An 18,044-nucleotide genomic window follows, 5' to 3' on the forward strand; every position below is an offset into this window, starting at 1 on the left:
TCACGATTTGAATAAAGAAATACTCAGAAATGCAGTTTAAATCTTGAATTAGTTTATAAATGTTCTCCATCATGAGAAAAATGCTACAAGAACATGTTAAAAACAGCAAAAACACAATTTTTATTGGAGTGAGTCTTTAAACAGTGTTTGTGTCAGATGCTTTTTGAAGAATTGTCCTAAGTCCAGGGAAGATGTTGGTTATTTATAGAGAAAAAAAGACGGATGAGTTTGGTTGTTCGACTGCAAATTATTTGTTACTTTTATATTAAAAATAAAAATGTCCGTTTTTTAATCATAAAACAATGCTAAACGTTTTTTTTTTCTTTGTTCTAGTGTAATCTCAGTGAGTTTTCTGTGTTTTGGGGGGTTCTTTTCTGATTAAACTGACTTAATCTCAAGTCGCCAGCCCTGCAGTAGCAGTTTAAAGACAGCAGAGGCGCTGTGTAATCTGACCGCTCAGAGTTACTAGACGATCACATGTCACAAATGTGACGAGGAGCAGAGGAGGAAGCGAAACTCCGAAAAGGAAGCCAACAGTCCATCTTTTAGATAGACAATCTTTGGCAGCAATGTCAAACTGCTGCATTGACAATATTTCCACACTACAAATGGAGTAGAATGTTTCACAAATATTGCACGGCTCCAGCATTTACCAGCAGATGGATTTTTCTCCATGTCCTTGCTGATCCACGGCTTGTTAAAATGTCGATTCCGCAGAGTTCAGAGGGAAACCGGAGCCGACAGAGAAGCAGCTGCACGGCGCGGATCAATGACGGCGGGGCCGCCGCCGCAGCAGCGCGCGAGCCTTCAGAGGAGGAGAGGGCCGTCCACGCGCTCCACAGAGAGGCGTGTGAGGTAACAACCCCTAAAACTCCCATTCATGCCCTCTTGTATCAAAGACCTCCACCAAGTGGCACAATGATTTCAGTTTTTTTCCCCTTGCATTTTGTACATTTAGATAAAACAATAATAAAAAATGATAAACTACCAATTATGTTTTGCCCAAAGAAATAAAAAAGTATTAACATTTATTTAGTTATTACAACTAAAGTGAATGCAAAGGACACTAAAGCTACAATATGTAAAAAATATGTTTAAGCAACTTTCAAAATTCCCTCTTGGAAAAATTAAAGAAACATACATCTTTCTAGCATTTCAATTAATTAAATGCTCTGTAAAAGTTTGTTAAAAGTGGCTTTTCTTCCTTTGGGTCACTTGGTAGTAACTGTATTTTCTTTCTTATCTTGATCCTGGAAAAACTTCTTTTTTAAACACTTTTGTCTAGTCTATATTGTTCTAATCCAAACATATATATATGCCTTCTTTCTTTTTGCTTACAAGACTGTTATTAATCTCTTAAAGACTCACTCTGATCGTCTTTTGATCTATCGTAAACGTTTTTTTATTTTATTTTTATATTTTTTTACTTTTACATATCCTTCATCACCAGAACATCTTACAAGAAGATGTGAAAAACACCTGAAACATGATTTTCATCAGATTGAGTCTAATTTACTCCTGGTTCCCACGGTGTCAGAACCAGCAAGGCTCACCTGTATATCAGTATTAGGCATGGATCTTTTGGGGCACTGTTGGTTGTGTAGTCTACGATTAGTGTATAATTTTTTCCTCCTCATATTTTTCCAAGAAAGATGATCAGTAACCGTACATGGGGTGACTGGGGGTTCAGAGTTGCATGTTTCTCCTCATCCCCAGCCATCATGAGACCTTCTCTGCAGCCTTTGATGCCATATTGATGACAGAGTGACTTTTGGGGCAAAGTACCTTTACCCCACCCCTATGTTCACGCACTGCTCTTCCCCTACCCCTACGGCTTCTCCCTACCCCTACATTTGCCCTCCAAGTGGAGTGATATCGAAAAATAGTATCCTCAAATTTGGAAGACCCTTCCCTTCGATGACGTCACCTTAGCATCTACCTTAGCCCGTAGATGCCAGCGAAAGTACACGACAACGTCATTTCATAACTTTAAAAAGCCACAGAATCCATCAACTCCTTCAATATAGCCGTGGTTTGGCTTATTACACCATCTCCTGGGCCTTCCACTTCCTGCAGATCCTAACCTTGTGAGATACTCTTGGGTTCTTAAATTGCCTGTGCTGAAACTCCTTCCCTTCTCCGGTGTTAGCTTGTTCATGTTGGCATCGTGGGCAGTGCCTTCTTCTCAACCTTTCAGGCAAGCCCAGCCAACGTCTCAGGTATTACCTGATCCTCCTGTTCATGGAAATTCATGCACCAGCAATGGCTACAGATATTACCAAACTGAATTTCCCTGGAAGACTTTTCTATCTAAGTCAGCCAGCCTTCCAACTATTAATTTGTTACTCTGATGGAAGCTGCATCCTACTGGTCTTCATAGACTTAGTGGATGAAGTCTTGCTTCTTTTCAAGGAGAACTGGAACTAGTCTGATACTCCTGTGATTAATGTTTCTATGTTTAGGAGCATCCCGGGACTGACATTGTTGTCACAGTCAACACAATCAAGTGTTCTGATGGGAAGCTCTATATCAGAGGTGTCCAAATCCAGGCCTCAAGGACTGGCCTCCTGCTGGTTTTATCTGTTTACCTGTCTTTTCTGTTGTTGATTACCTGGATCAGGTGTGTTTAGTCAATAAAGAGCTTCAGTGTCTGGTTGGTTTGAAAATATGTAGGACACCAGTTCTCAAGGCCTGGATTTGGACACACTGATCCAAATACTCAGTTGTTTTGATTTAAATATTCATGGGTAGATGGACGGTGCCGCTCTAATGGGACTGCATTTGGAACGAACCTCATCATAAAGTTGTTGTAGTGATCTATGATAAGGATTCAGATGCTGCTTGGATAATGTTTCCCAGGTTAACCTCTTTGGCAGCTGAGCAGTTTTGTAGAATGACCCCATTAACTGGGGTGGGATTTTGATGCTTGTTAATGCAATTGTCTTTGAGAAGCTGCAGCTCAACAACAATGGTAAAGTGACTATTCTGAACCAGAGACATATGCTCAAATTTAAAAAAAACAACTAGATCCAACTTGATCATAAAGTGACTTCTAGCTATTATGGTTTCTGCTGCAGACAATTTTTTAAAAGCATCTTAAATTAAACTTTAGATTTCTTAATTTAGATGCAAAATGAGGAATTGATTTGTTTATATGTTTAGAAGAGCGCTCTTTTTAATAAATGAAAAAAAAAAATCTTTACATCAAACTATTAATGTTCTATTAGGGATTTAAAAATGACAAATTTAACCCCCTTGATGTCAGAAGGTGATGCTAATTGCTTTTGCCACCTCCATCACATTCACCACCTCTTCCCTGCTCCTCCATCAAACAGAGCCAGGGAGCTCTGTGCTGATGGCAGCCCTGAAAAGGTGTCGTCTTCGTGCCTCCAGGCTTCTCTGCTGTAAATATTGTGCTTCTGAGTGAGGATGAAGTTGAGGCAAGTTGGCCGCCACCTGAGCAGAGCGGTGGTTCCTGGGTGGGAAAAGCACAATACAGAAGGGGCCCTGCTATGCCAGCTTCACTATGTGGCCTTGCAGTGCCATGTGAAATGACAGGCCAACTCTCCAAAAGGCCTCGGGCCTTTTTCCCTTTGTGAGCTGTCAAAGCTCACCAACTAGTAAGCTCTCAGTTTGAAACAGACTGAGAGATGACATTTTCTAACTTACTAAAGAATGGAATAGGCCTACGGTGTTTTTCACCCACAGAAGGTGTCTCGGAGGCCATGCAAGCTGAATGACTGATCCAAAAAAATAGGTGTTTAAAACTATGTGGGGTTTTTTTAGGTTAATGCAGGACTGCTGGCTGATTAACTATTACAAATTCTCCTTTACTAGATTGCAAATGAAGGCGCAGAGCAAATTAATTAGCAACATCATGAGAAATGGAGTGGCTTACATCTGTTTTTATACACAGAGGTCATCCAGTCCCCCTTTATCCTGACCCAAAGCAATCTGTCTGTGTTTATGTTCATGTTTAATATCAATATTTAAAGGAAACTTACGTAGACTGACTCTGTGTAATGAATTGTATGGTTATGGATATTGGGGTCACAGCAGCATGTGTGTTTGTGTGCAATACTAATGAAATAATGATATCTTTGTTGTGCTCAGAGAAAGCAGCAGATGTATCTGGACCCTTCCAGTGGGTTTAAGGTCTTCACAGAGTATGCCCACCTTCAGAGAGGAAAGTGCTGTGGAAGTGCGTGCCGACATGTGAGTGTGTCCTTTATAACCGACTGATGTTAAGCTTTAAAGGCCCACGCCAATTATCTTTTGATCTATTGTAAAAGCATTCACAGTAGTTTTTTTTTAAATTAAGATGAAGTTGTTTTAAGCTAAAAAAAAAAAAACTAAAAAAAACTGTAGTTTTCAGGACATAGTTTTTGGATAGCGGCAGTTAAGTTGTGGTTGAGACTATTGGCACGCTCTCCCACTAGCTTACAGCCCTTCACGCCTCCAATCTAACATCACAAGTGCAATAAAAATAGAGATCATTATCGGAGCTATCCAGCTGTACAGTTTTAAGCTGGATGAAGAAGACGTACATAGATCTACTCATCTATAAGCTGCTGTAGCCACCCATCGATTGGCAGAAAGTGATTAGAAACCACCACTACAGCTTTCATTAAGCTAACGTTTGTGTGCATTTTATGGCGGTATCATCACGTGCTGGTCGGCGAGGACCAAGATGCAGGGAAGGAGGCTCAGAAACTATGGAAGTTTTTTAGTTCCATCAGACTCTGAATTTTTTTTTTTACCCCCTGAATTTTTATCCTGATTTTTTTTACCTCTGAATTTTTGGGAGGATAAAATTTTGCTGTTTAAAAAGCAAAGGTTAAAAAAAAATCTGAATAAAAATTCAGAGGTTAAAAAAAAAAAATCAGGAAAAAAATTCAGAGGTTAAAAAAATTCAGAATAAAGATGCAGAGGTAAAAAAAAAAATCAGAGTCTGATGGAACTAAAAAACTTTCATAAGAAGCAATTTCAAATATTCCTCACCAGAGGAAAAAGTGCAAAAACTAGGTAACAATCAGAGCTGGGGAAAACCATAGGAAGAGCATACAAAACGAACCACTAAACAGTTAACAGGTATTCTTCTTAGGCACCTAAGTCTTCTTTTAATCTTCAACCCTCTTTCAAACATCAAATTCCTGTCATATGCGATGTACTAGAAGTAAAGCAATGAAAAGCCGAATCACTAGATGACCTCCATCGTTGTTGCTTTTCTAGTCGTCGCACTACAATGACACAATAACACGCTAGCGATCTGTTGTCAGTTCAAGAACCAGATACAGAAATGGGCTTTGAAGAAAAATTTGACATGTAAACTTGTTTATTGATTCAAAAAAAAAAAAAATCACCTCACAAGAGGGAAAAAAGGACAGTTCAAAAACTAAACTAAAGGGCAGCAAGTTAAACATGAAATAACAACCAAGACTAAACGCTCCAACACTGAGAGTGACTTAATAGGCAGACAACTTAATCAACTAACTGGGTGCAGCTGTGAACTCTTCCAGCACGAAGGACAGGTGAGCGGACAGGAACAGCAAGGACAAAACAAAACAAGATTGTGCCATCTACACCATGCATGCACAGGTGGAAGCAAGGCTTAACTTACTGGAAATGCTCGCCATGAATTAACTGGACTGTAGCGTAACAGAGGCAAAAAGAGCCAAGAATATCTGACGACTGAACACAAATTTTGAAAAGAAAACATAACTTAAACGTAATGATATATCACTCAAAAGGATGAAAAAAACTACACTTAAAAAGGCACCAATCCTCATAAATAATACAAACATGTGGATTGAGGTGGACCACCTGACGCCAGAAAACTTTGAAGTCTTTGTTTCTTTAGCTGGTTGTTTCTGAAACACATTTAATCTGTAAATGAAATTTGATTTTCCAAAAAAACATTTTTAATTATTCAAAAGAAAACAATCATCTCCATTTTTATCCAAGGAAGCTGAAATTTGGATTAAAATTGACCATCAGCTAAAACAGCTCAACTCTGTCCCATTTTTCTGTTCTGGCTGCATCTGAAAATATCCAAAAAGCTGTCCAAATCTGAAGCTCTTTCATGGTAACATGGAGGTTATTTCTCTGTGGTTATTTCATCAGCTAAGAGGGTAAAAGGCCTGGAGCATTTCGAATCTTTTTCTCTGAACCTTCAACATGTGGTCAAAGCAGCTCTCAGTTCAAGTGAAACAGACCATGCCCACCGGCTGCAAAGCAAATCTGTCAGAGGAGCAACACAGACCGCACTTTTGGTCCAGTCCCAGTGAGTTTATTCCCAAAAAATGACCTGGACATCCATGGAAGACAAGATTTGAAAGGTTCCCATAAGAAAAAGCTCATTTTTAAAATAGTAAAATCAAGATAAAAACAGACAAGCCAGACGCTTTCTCTAACAATGTTTTTTTTTCTTTGGTGATCAGAGCCACAATTAATTAATGTGGAGGCAGCGGAGTTATTGCTAGCTATGTGTGCAACAAAATAACAGTTAAAACTAAAAATGCAGTGTACAAAGACTCAACTGACAAGCTTAGAACAAAAGAGTTCTATCATCTAACTACAGCTTTTTAGAATTTGTCGGTGAAATGTCCAAAATAGACACATTAGTCATGGATCTTAGCCTGCCCCACCACAGTTAAGGTGAAGAAGCAAAGCAAATGGCAGAAAACCAACAATCCAAACATATGGCAGTCTTTTATGTAGATAAAACATATTATTTATTTGTTTGAACATTTTGAATATTAAAGAGCTGTCATTCTCTAACTTTTTACCAAGTTTATATGCAAAATGTATCAAATTGAAACAACAAAAATATTTTAAAAGGTTATAATCAGTAAATCAGTTCAAGTGAAAGAAAATTGCTCAATGTCCACATAGTAATGTGACAGTGCACCATGCTTTAGGAACTACAGTCATGTAAAATCTTAACTAAATGAATTTTTAGGCAATTTTATTGATTATATACAAAAATCCTGCATGAAATGTAGAGTAGTAAAACATGTTGGGGTTTTTTTTCTGTTGCTCAGCTTCAGCTGTTACAGTCATCACTATGGTTGTTCTGGTTTGATAGATTAAGGGTGTATTCAGATTGGACACATTTGGTTGGCTTAAAGTGAACAAGATTTTGTTTTCCCTGAGAATCTAGATCGAATTTTCAGTTTGAATGCACCCAAGCACACCCTGGTCCGGTACCAGGAACCGCTCTTGGACCCATCTTTCAAGGTGGTCTCGGTTCGTTTCCAATTGGACTGAGCTCCTTTTCGCTCTGAGTTTCTTCAGTCTGAATAGGCTCTGAGCTCGGACTGAAACAACTGGACCAAACGGCCACTGTAGCCAGGCATTATGGGATGTAAACACTAAAGCGGAGCAACAATGAGACACAGCAACTCATTGCAATGTGGTCAGATGAATGCTGGCTCGTTAAAACAACTTTATAACCAACGTTTAGCTTAGCTTTCCTAGTTGATGCTTCCTCTTCAGGTGCTGCTATAGAACACAAGTTCTGCCTTGCAGATATTGCATTGGACACTTTCATCTTTTATTTATTAATTTTTTCATGTTTCCCACTTTCAAGCTCATTGGTGTGTTGTCATGGTACCCGAGTCTTCCTATAACTTCCTGTGTCTAGAACTACTGCGCATGTATGTTGAAGACAATAGCAGACATGGTATTTAAATTAGTCGTCGACTATTTTAACAGTCAACATAGTCATGACTTGTTGGCTAATCGTGACAGCCCCACTAACTAAATAATCTGTGACCTGCCAATTAGAGGGTGACCTCTCTACATGTGCCACAGGTGTCCCTAAAGAAAACCAAAACCGGATTTTAGAGTTGATTTACCTCAAAGATATCCCTGAGACACTTTGGGAAAAGGCCCCCTGCTCTCTTCCCTTCTGCTTTGCCATGTCCCAGTTGAGTCAGGATCTGGCTTCTTCATTCCCATCCCGTAACGTCTCACTCCAACCCCTCCCTCACAGCCGTGTCTTATGCTCAGCCTTGTCTCGTCCCATCCCATTCTCTGCTGTTCTGTCCTCAGTGCTCTGTGGGGTTGAGGCTGGATTTGGCTCCTCTTCCTCCTGCCTGCTGTCTTTTTAAACACATTCATGTTTCTTTCTCTGTAGGAATTAAGAGCAGCTCCACGTGGAGCAACTGAGCATTATTTGTTTGAACTTTTTTTTCTTTTTCCCTCCAGTGTCCATATGGCCAAGTCAACGTGAAGGACCCTGCAATGAAGAAGCGGTTCAATTCTCTCTACTATATTTAGGCCCAACAGACAAAGGTACAGCACTTGTTATGAGGCACGACACACTTGGCTCGTCTTACTGATTTGGACTAGATTCATTTTTTAGCCTTGTAACAAGTGATGAAATGTGGAAAGTTCCCGTGCAATACTTTCCGTATGAATCACAGCTTTTTAGGATGGTTTTCATTGTCAGGAAACACAGAATCAGGAAGAGGAATTTGTTCACTACGCCCTCATGTTCAGCAGTCTTTTATCACATTTTCATTTTCTTATATTTACACGTATTTTTCTCGAATGTCCAATGGAATGCCTGCAGCTTTATTTTTCATGTCTCTTCAAGAGTATTTAATATTTCGCAGTATTCAGCTCCTCAGATGCATTTACAAGGGTTGTGGGAGTATGGAGATGAAAATTGAGAGTGCATTTCAGATCTTCGCCCTCAAGATAAAGGGCATATAAGCGAAAGCAACTGCAGATAGTCAGATAGAGTCTTCTGCTCTCTTGCTTTTGCGTGTCTTGTCTTTTTTTTTCTCCCAAATGTACAACTGCATGAATATTAGCAGCATTTGCACTCCACAAGTGCTGGAGTAAACTGTCTACCTTTGTCTGATACGCTGTGTTGTTAAAAATAGGCCGGGGCCAAGGGTCAGCCCTCGCACTTGGCTGCACTGCTTTTACACCACTTGATCGAATCAGGCTGTTAGCAAACATGCCATGGACATCAACAGCAGCCGTCCCCACCGGACTTGCAGCTCAGCCTCCTGGCAACACTTGGCTACAGCGGAGCTCCCTGTGGCTGCTCTCCTGAGCTGCAGCCTAATGAACTTCTGGGCCTTCTTCTCCCAGGACTGCAATACATCAGCTCATGTTCACCAGCGTGGTTAGGCGCACACATGCATAAGCGGCCTTACTCCATCTCAGCGCCTTGTGGCTCCTAATAGGCCAATATAGAAGAAAGGTTGCGCTTAACATCACTCTTTGTAGCCCACAGTAACAGTTCTAGGTAAGGTCAAGCACTCACAGGCTGCAGCTCTACCTGTGTGTGCGAGAGGCGTCGGGGAACGATGTGCTGCTTGATTTGTGAGTGCGTGTGGGATGGAAGCGAGATGCCTTTAGGCTCTCTCTCTGAAGCTGCCACACACACTCGCCTGTCTCCGCCTGATTGGGCAAACAGCGTCTCAGTGAGAGGAAGTGTCTGCCGCCGAATCCTGTCGCAGCCGCCTACCGGCGCGGCCGCACTTTTTCCTCGGCAGGTGGGTCCCAAAGGCAAGCGCTGAGTGATCGGAGCAAAGCCCTGCGAGCGGCTACAAGGAGATTCATGATCCCCACAGTGCTGAGGAGGACAGGTTCTGGGGATGCTTCGTCAGGCGGGATGAGAGGTGCATTTATTTGGTGTTGTTCTAAACCAAGGCAGCGGAGCGTGCGGCAGCAACATTTCTGCATCGGGACAGGGAAGGTGTCACTCTCATCAAGTACCTGGGCCCGCTTGCTTGTAGCGGCTCGGCGGCTTTTGCCTAGGGACTTGTCTGTCACATTAAAGTAGATGCATTGCCATTCAGGGCTTCGGCGGTCCCGCAGCCTGACCATGAAATAGGCCAACTTTCATGTCTTCCACATCTACTGATGGCACTCTCTGAATCCCCCTCCCCCCCACAACCAACCCAAGACACAAACACGAGGAAATCCCCTTTTTACAGAATGATGTTAAAATACAACATATTTTCCTAATTTTTTTAAATATTTTTGCAAAAACTTGACATTTTCTTTTGACAAAAATAAAGTAATCAAATGTATACATTTTCCATTTGTATTTTTTCCTTTATGCATTTTTGATTAATATGTTTGATTTATTTTTTGTTTTTATTTAAAATGTTGGTTTTGCTTTCAGCTTTTATTGTGAAAATCAATTGTATTTACAGCAATAAAGACCCACTCTTATAAAAGGTGTACTTTTTGTGTTTTTTACATGTTTATGTGGCATTTTTCTTATGATAAAGGACATATATAAAGAAAATTATGCTTGAAACTGCAATTTCGAGCATTTATTTTTTTTATTTAAATTGTAAATCTGAAAAAAAAAATGCAGTTTGAAAATATTTGTATCTGTGATGCAGAACCTACTACTGCAAGCAACAAGCTCCCTGCTCCGCTTCAATCCGAGTCATCCATGTACAGCTATTGTTCTCGCCTTTTCTGGCATTTAGCTCAACAGTGGACAGTTGGATAGCTCCAACATTGCTCGCCATTTTTGTTGCACCAGTAATGTTAAGTTGGTCTTATAAGGGGCTGTAAACTAGAGCGTACAGGAGAATTCCAGCCCTCCTCCACATTTGGCCTGGCCACACAAACACTATCAGAGACGACTATTTTTTTATTTTTTTGTCAATCTGACCGATCATGACCCACACAGAACGTGACTTTTATTCCACCCTTCTGCAGTCTGAACTATGACTGAAGAGGATAGTCTATGTATTGGTTTAATTATTTTAATGTTTTTGTAATATTTTTTCTGTGAAGATTACAGAAATGTATTATTTAAAATTTGGCTATGTGTGGCTTTCTGTAAAACTATAAATATTTAAGTTTAGGCTGTGATTGCTGCACTTTATCTGTTAGCCTATGAACAGACTCCGGCTCCCCCATCAGGAAATAAAACAGTTTTGTGGCCCTCACAAGAATAAGTTTAGAGACCCCTGAGTTAGAGGGAGAGCATGTAAACAGATGAATGATAGGAAATGGGGGCGGGATTACTCCGCTCCAACAGTCCCGTCCACAACTCAGAGGTGAATTTTCAATGAACTCCTGCCGCTCTGCAGAAATTATGTCCTAGAAAACAACACCATTTTATTATTTTTTATTTTATTTTGGGAAAGAACGGCATAATCATAATTAAAAACCACTTGGAATGCTTGTACAGTAGATCAATAGATGATCAGATTGGAACTTTAAAAGACATTTAACTTTGTGTTGTTTAAATGATTGTAGCTGGTATTTAATGCTGTATTCTATACCACTTTACTATAAAATGTTCAGTTTTCTACCTTTTTGCCCATTCTAATTCTTTTTTTTTTATAGAGTTCAAATCTGTATTTTTTCTGTTTGTACTCCATAAAGTTGATCATTCTACCTCGTCCATTTCTACCTTGGTACTAGCTGAAAAGTAGCATGCTAAAGTGCAACATATTGTTTTATAGTTCAGTTTGATCATCTTTTTTTATCTCAATTAACATTTTTCAATATAATTTATCCACCCAGTGTGATATTAATAGTTGATTAAGTTAATAAAGTTATGGATTTCATGTATTTGATGCAGGTTTTCATCTTATAGCAGCCTCTGACTGCACACTTGCATGTTCAGGCTATAGTTTCCTTTCAGTGCTCAAGTTTAAACGATCAGCTTGACATGCGAGGTGTTTATTTCAGGCGTTTTGGACTGAACATCTCTGACCCTCGGCTGCAGCATATGCTGCGCCGGAGCAGAGTGGCAGAAATGCAGCGCGTGCCTTTCTGCAGGACGATGGCTCTGTAGCCGCAGAGAAAGAGGGAGCTGTCCAGTTTGGATCTGTGACCAGACGGGCTCTAGTCACAACCAGCTGACAGGCCAGGCAGCCCCCACTATCTCACACAGCCCCGCGGCCAAAGGCCCCAACTGCAGTCAGTTACAGTATCTCCATCACTGTTGGCCAGACCAGCCAGGAACTGACATGGGGTTGGCGGGGAAAAAAACTTGAGTGTCAGTTATATGATTGCTGAAAGGAACATCAGTCTCAGCAATTGGCCAGGCGCCGCCGCCTTGTGTGTTTGTGTGAGCGTGCGCGTCTGGCTACATGCACGGGTGTCTTGAAATTCAAGCAGCATTTGAGCAGCCCCTACATCAACGTCTGGTCCTTCTACACAGACAACGTCAGCTCGCCTGAGGGCAACAGCCTCCACAGTGGTCATATGGACAACCACATCCCTGTGGTAGAATTAGTGATAAAAAACATGCATGGCCATTGAGTGACAGTCAGCGCACTAGATTCCTTTGGACAGACATGGCTGCAAATAGCACAGAGGGACAGTTTCTCTCTCTGACCGCAACTGGTGGTCAGACTCATGCCAGGATAAGTCGTGGTTGCCAGATGAGCCCAGATAAAAGTCAGTCAAAGGCACCTAAGCGCCAGAGGAGTCCTTTGGCCTGTTTTTTTTTTTCTTCCTTCCTGCCAGACAATGTCACTGCTCTCTATAGCTTTTCTAACCTACAACTAAACTCACATTTTACTGCTGACTGTTCTGCCTTCAGTGATTGGCTGAAGTCAGAGGAAGAAAACAGTTTTAGCAGAAGCTCCTGAAAGATCGCATTATGATAGAGAACATCCATCTATTATGTCCTTTTTAGTGTGGCCAGATATGGACTAATACACGCACCATTCCCCAGGAGGATACCGCCTCCCCAGAGGAGGGGGATGAGGGCGGGTGTGTGAGACGGTGGCAGCGTGTTGCTGGAGCTGCTCTGGAGGCAGGGAGGGGAGGCAGGCAGCAGTTGGTGTGCAGAGAGCAGAGGCTCAGGCTGGCTAGTTAAGAGCTTCTCTCTCCTATCCTCCATCTGCCAGGGACCGCGGTTGTGATTTGAGCTCCAGCAGAGCAGAGCAGGGAGGAGATGGAAGGAAAGGAGGGGTGGAGGGAGGAGGTGGTGGTGGTGGTGGGTTGGATGGATGGAGGTGGAGGGAGGGGGAAGAACAGGAGAGACAGAGAGGGAAAAAGTAGAGGAAACAGGGAGTTTTAAGGGGGGAAAGGAAAATGACAATCGGGATACATTAGGATTTGGAATAATATGTCTGAAAAATACATGAGCATATTCTGTCATAAATTACTGATCATCTCTTCATCTTTTCTCGCACATTTTGATTTTTCCTTTAATGCTTACGGGGCCGTGTCTGCGGTTTGTAGATGTTCCAGGAGGTCTCACCCACCCAGTCATCCATCCCGGCTCATGTGACTGGGATACATGTGACTTCACTCCTCCCTCTGTTTCTCCTCCTCTCCTTTACCCTCCCACCCCTTTCCTTCATTCTGTCAGTGTTTAGCCCGTGGTTCCCCGCTCCACAGTGGATCTCGGAAAAAGCCTCCTCTTCCTCCTCCTCCTCTTCATTTTTTTTTTTTTTTTTTTTTTTTTTTTTTGCAGGAGAGCTCCCACGGCGAGTTTGGGTATCACTTGAGGTGACCCAGAAACGATAGCTCCAGATGAACCCTGGATGTGTGGCAATCCAGCCACCATGCCCTACAGCAGAGAGGAACAGTGTAGCCGTGGTTTCACAGAGGAACCAAGCACCTTGCAGCGCCTGCCCGGGTGTCACAGCCGGAGAACGCTACATGAGCATTACGTGTTGTGGTACACTCTGAAATGGATCCCTGCATTGCTGCATTATTGATGAGACACACTGTGATGTCAACCCAGGCTGAAGGAGCAAAGCAAAATGACTGTTAGCAGTGTGGCACATGATCATTTATGCAGGCAGTGCAACGGAGTAATTAATTGTCACCCTTTGCTCCCAGCACCAGCGTTCACTAACACTGTATTCCCTTAACTTGTTGTCAATTGAAATTTGTCCATCTGTGCGTGAGAGGGTTGTTCTCCTGGAGGTGGATGGTTGGTTTGGGACACCCACTTTTCATGGCGACCCTGTCTTTTCCTGTGTTAACACTAAATACAGCAGGTGGAGACAACAGCCACAGTTTTTCTATTCAGCTTGAATGATGGTCTGACCAGAAAAAATGTAAAAATTGTCAATTGTCTGAGAAGCACACAGAATAAAAGCTTTACCTCAAAATTCATCTTTGAAAGTGTTAATTTTTGTGATTTGTTGTATTAACTTTGAATGCTTGGAAGCCAAGATGGTTCCCCCCATTATTACTTTGAACTCATATGAAAAATGTCAGTTTGGTTCTGCAGGAAAAATGGCTGGACTTCAGAGGTTCAGCAGCTCCATGATTATTCCACAAATTTGTGGCCATTTTCTTAAAATAAATTTTTGTTTATGTTTTCCAACATTTTTTAAGAAATTGTGTATTTTTGCCTACTTTCCCCTCCACATTTTAATGTATATAATAAATATTTAAAATAATTATTTACTGTTTCATTACTACGCTTAAAACCCCCCAAAATTAATGAGCACTTTTATTTCGAAAGGGCTTCAAATTTGGCATTTGGTCATTTTTACGCGTTGGTGTGCTGGCGTGCGCGTCCGCGCCCCCACATCTTTGTCAGACTGATTGATCCAGTTTGACTGTACACCCATATAATTAGGCTGCTTATTCACACAAACGTGCAGACAGTGAAACTGGAGCTGCTTTCACTTACATACAGTAAACGCGCCTATCACGTTACATTTTGGTGACTTTAAGCTGTGCGCTTTAGTTTTTAATGTAAAAAGGTGTGCTTTATGCAGAAAGAAACAGGTAGAAGTCGTTCCAAAATAAATAAAATACACCAGTTTTTCCACTAATTGCATTAATGTTTGTATAAATGAATTTTATGCCTTAAAAACTTAATGGTTTTCCCTTTATTTTGCAGCACTATTACAAACTAAGTGGGCCAAAGCCTTCCCTGTTAGTCAGTGTGTTGCGTTTAAGGCTGCATTGGAAAAAGGAATATTTAAATATCTTGTGTTTTAATTGACGCTCGAAGTAGAGGTGCGGTAACGAGGAACAGCCCCCCACACCGGCAGCGTCTCCTCTGCCTCCTCTGCTGTGTGCGCGCAGTCCGCAGCCCGCCCGCCTGCCTGCCTGCACGCACGCAGCACAGAGGTCTCTCACACACTGAGCAGCCTCAGGTAAGACCCTCTCTTCGGCTTCCTTTTTTTTTTGGTCTTGGGGACAATTTAAAGAATGCCAATTAGGGTTGTTTTTGAGCGGAAATCCGTCTGAAATCGAGCAACGGGAGCGCGTCAAGCTGCGCGCGACACATCTGGTGACAAAAAGAGCGACAGGATTCTGAGGGAGGATGTGCTGGAAGGTGAGGCCATGGAAAGTCGCGCGATCTGCATATTTTTTCTTTTAAAAATATAAATACTAAATCAGTTTAGGTCTTTTTTTAAACTATTTTTTCTATTGTAAATAAACAGATTTTTTCTTTTACATTTAGCAGCTAAAAAGTGAAGCTTTAGAAATAGCAAAACACCAAGTCATTTTACACATTATTTCATAATAATTTATTTGAAAATAACGTTTTTTATTGGTTCTCGTATTCTCTGTTTATTCTTTCTTTTCTATGTTTTTTAAGTCGTTTATTTGCGCCCATTCTCGTTGTTTGTTCTTTTTCACTGTTTTTATTTTTTCCAAACAAGGTCACAGCCCACATCTTAAATTAGGTCAAATCAGTAACACTAAATAAAGCCAAAAGGACACGCAATGATTCAAAACTAACGATAAATATTCTTTTATGATGCTGCCTTGGTGAAAAATGAGTTTTAGCTGGAAAAAAATACAATTGAAAGTAATTTATTTTTGTTTATTCATGTATTTACATATATACGTTTTTATTTTATTATTATTAATTTTTAAAGCAGAGTTTGCGTTTTGCCTCAGCTTTATGACGGTATAGTAATAGATTATAAAAAAAGATGAAACGCGTAAATCTATCCTGTAATGTGTGGCAGAGTTCATATCTCAATTAGACAGAGAAAGGAGACCGGAAGAACCCAAACAAAACGACAGCACGTCCCTTTGGTGTTCACTGAGACAATGTTAAAGCTCTTCAGTCAAAAGGAAATGTCACTGCTGGAGGCGACGGGTCCACACAGCACTTTTGTAACCATTTTCGTGCGTTTTTACGCACAGAGTCACGTTTAAATATATAGACGAGAATGCGCCAAACAATCCGGTTTTGGAATAATTATAAAGGAGCCGGTTTTCTCTTGGGGCGTCTTTGTCCAGGTGACCTACTACCCCCCCTTGTTATTTTTTATGCGGCCCCTCCAAAGAACAGCTGCGGGTCCAGTCCGTCCGGGAGGGCCGGAGCCTCGACTTTTGCTGCTGTTATCAAGGGGCTTCCAATTAGAGCCAGCACACCTCCATGATGTGTGTTTGTGTGTGTGCGCGCGGTAGGTGGAGGATGCAGGAGGAGGATGAGGAGGAGGGGGTTCACATGATAATGTTACACGTCTTAAGATGAAGCATCCACACCTGCAACCCCCCCTGAGCCTCTGGATATCTATTATTGGGCAGAAAGTCACGGCAAAATCCAGCAAACGGATGTGAGTTCATCAGCTAAAGGCCTGCTGTGTGATTGTCACAATCTCTCTTAGATATGGTTAGTTATTATGGTTAGTTGTCACCATGTTTGGCCTTTACTGGATGCTAAAAAAAATATCCCTTTTTTATTTGCGTAACAGAGTGTTCACACCCTTTAAACGCAGCACTGATCTTTACTGTAGCTTTACCCCTCCATGTCTCACATAGATAGAGGATTTTTCATGTTTTTTTAGGCTTCAGTTTCTTAAAATATGCACAAAAAACTGCTTATAGTTCCCCTGTGGCGACCACCAACTGGAGGTCTACTTTTATCTCACATCTCCCTCCAAATCCCAGTTTGTAGCAAAGACTGCAAGACAAATTAAATCCAGTTTGGGTTGTCAGTTCAACTCTCCTCCAGGTAAACAGGGGTTTGGCCTCATTTAGGAGACACAGAGAAGACGGGATTTATTTTATTTATTTATTTATTTATTTATTTAATGATGAGGTGTAAAAATTAGGGAATAAAAGAAAAACAATAATAATAGTATCTCAAAATAAAAGCTGTTTTTATTTATTTATTTTAATTGTTTTTCTTTCTTTTATTATGTTTCATCCAACTAGTCCCCGCCCCTGCTTGTCACTGATCACTGTCCCGCCCCAGACAGTGAATTTATGACCCCCCCTCCTCCTCCTCCTCACACTCACCCCATCATTACACTAATTAGGGACATCCAAACACCTGATTCAGGTCAATCCTGGTTCAGGAAAACCCAAACAAAACCAATTAGGAAGTCACTTAAAAAACAACAACAAAATAAATAAATAAATAAATAAGAATTTTCGTTTGCTATTTTTAAATAACTGTTTACAACATGTATTAAACGTATTTGGACAATCGAATAAATACAAATCTGATTATTTTTGCTGTGTTTTTTGTGAAAGAATGGCAGCAGTGAAAATGTAAATTCCATACAGCAGTTGTCCAGAATCTGGAGATTTTTTTTTTTTTAGGGGAGAGTGACAGCTCTTTGTTGAAAATCGGTGGGAGAGAGGTAGAGAGAGACAGGCGCGGAGCGAGAGGGAGAGAAAAGGAGGAGAGGAGATGGAGAAGGAACTCCTCCTACCAAATTATTCAGACTGGGCCGGCTCTGCTCTCTTCTCAAATAGGACACGGCGCTCAAATGCAGGCAGTCCCAACCTGACCTCCGCGCGCAGAGGAACCTCCTGACTGGGAACTCGGGAAGGAGAAATCACCCCCCCAAAAAGAAAGAAAGAAAAAAAAGAGGGGGGTGCAAAAACTTTGTCACCATTTTTTTTAATGCGAGTTCTCAGGCGGTAGCCGCCGCCCCCCTCCCCTTCTCCCTCCCTCCCCAGCACCATCACTTCCACATTGGTTTTGTCGCATCATCTGGACTATATACTTTTTTTCCACTCTTTTATTCTGCTGGACATTCACGAGAGGAGCAGGAAAGGGACTGATGTAACCCCATCACTCCTTGTCCCACCCATGCTGTAGTCCTCCTCTACCCCCTCGTCTCCTATAGTTCTGCCGGAGGAGCTGCTCTCGA

At 41.4% G+C, this 18,044-nt stretch overlaps 1 protein-coding gene across 1 annotated transcript; it reads left to right on the forward strand.

Annotated features, from left to right (window-relative positions):
• Positions 1 to 233: 233 nt before the first annotated feature.
• lg4h1orf53 (linkage group 4 C1orf53 homolog) lies at positions 234 to 10,074 on the forward strand. The gene is made up of 3 exons (XM_024279529.2): positions 234 to 855; positions 4,114 to 4,215; positions 8,212 to 10,074. Exons 1-3 carry the CDS (start codon positions 619 to 621, stop codon positions 8,281 to 8,283), a joined length of 411 nt encoding a protein of 136 aa, XP_024135297.1. The 5' UTR covers positions 234 to 618; the 3' UTR covers positions 8,284 to 10,074.
• Positions 10,075 to 18,044: the final 7,970 nt, after the last annotated feature.

This window comes from Oryzias melastigma, linkage group LG4, assembly GCF_002922805.2.
Source record: "Oryzias melastigma strain HK-1 linkage group LG4, ASM292280v2, whole genome shotgun sequence".
Classification (NCBI taxonomy): Eukaryota; Metazoa; Chordata; class Actinopteri; order Beloniformes; family Adrianichthyidae; genus Oryzias; species Oryzias melastigma.

Bases quoted from the DNA above. Each gene is read 5' to 3' on its own strand.
- lg4h1orf53 (XM_024279529.2), top strand. From the start codon at position 619: ATGTTTCACAAATATTGCACGGCTCCAGCATTTACCAGCAGATGGATT. The intron at 856-4,113 runs GTAACAACCCCT...TGTTGTGCTCAG, and splicing joins TCCACAGAGAGGCGTGTGAG to AGAAAGCAGCAGATGTATCT. The intron at 4,216-8,211 runs GTGAGTGTGTCC...TTTTCCCTCCAG, and splicing joins GTGGAAGTGCGTGCCGACAT to TGTCCATATGGCCAAGTCAA.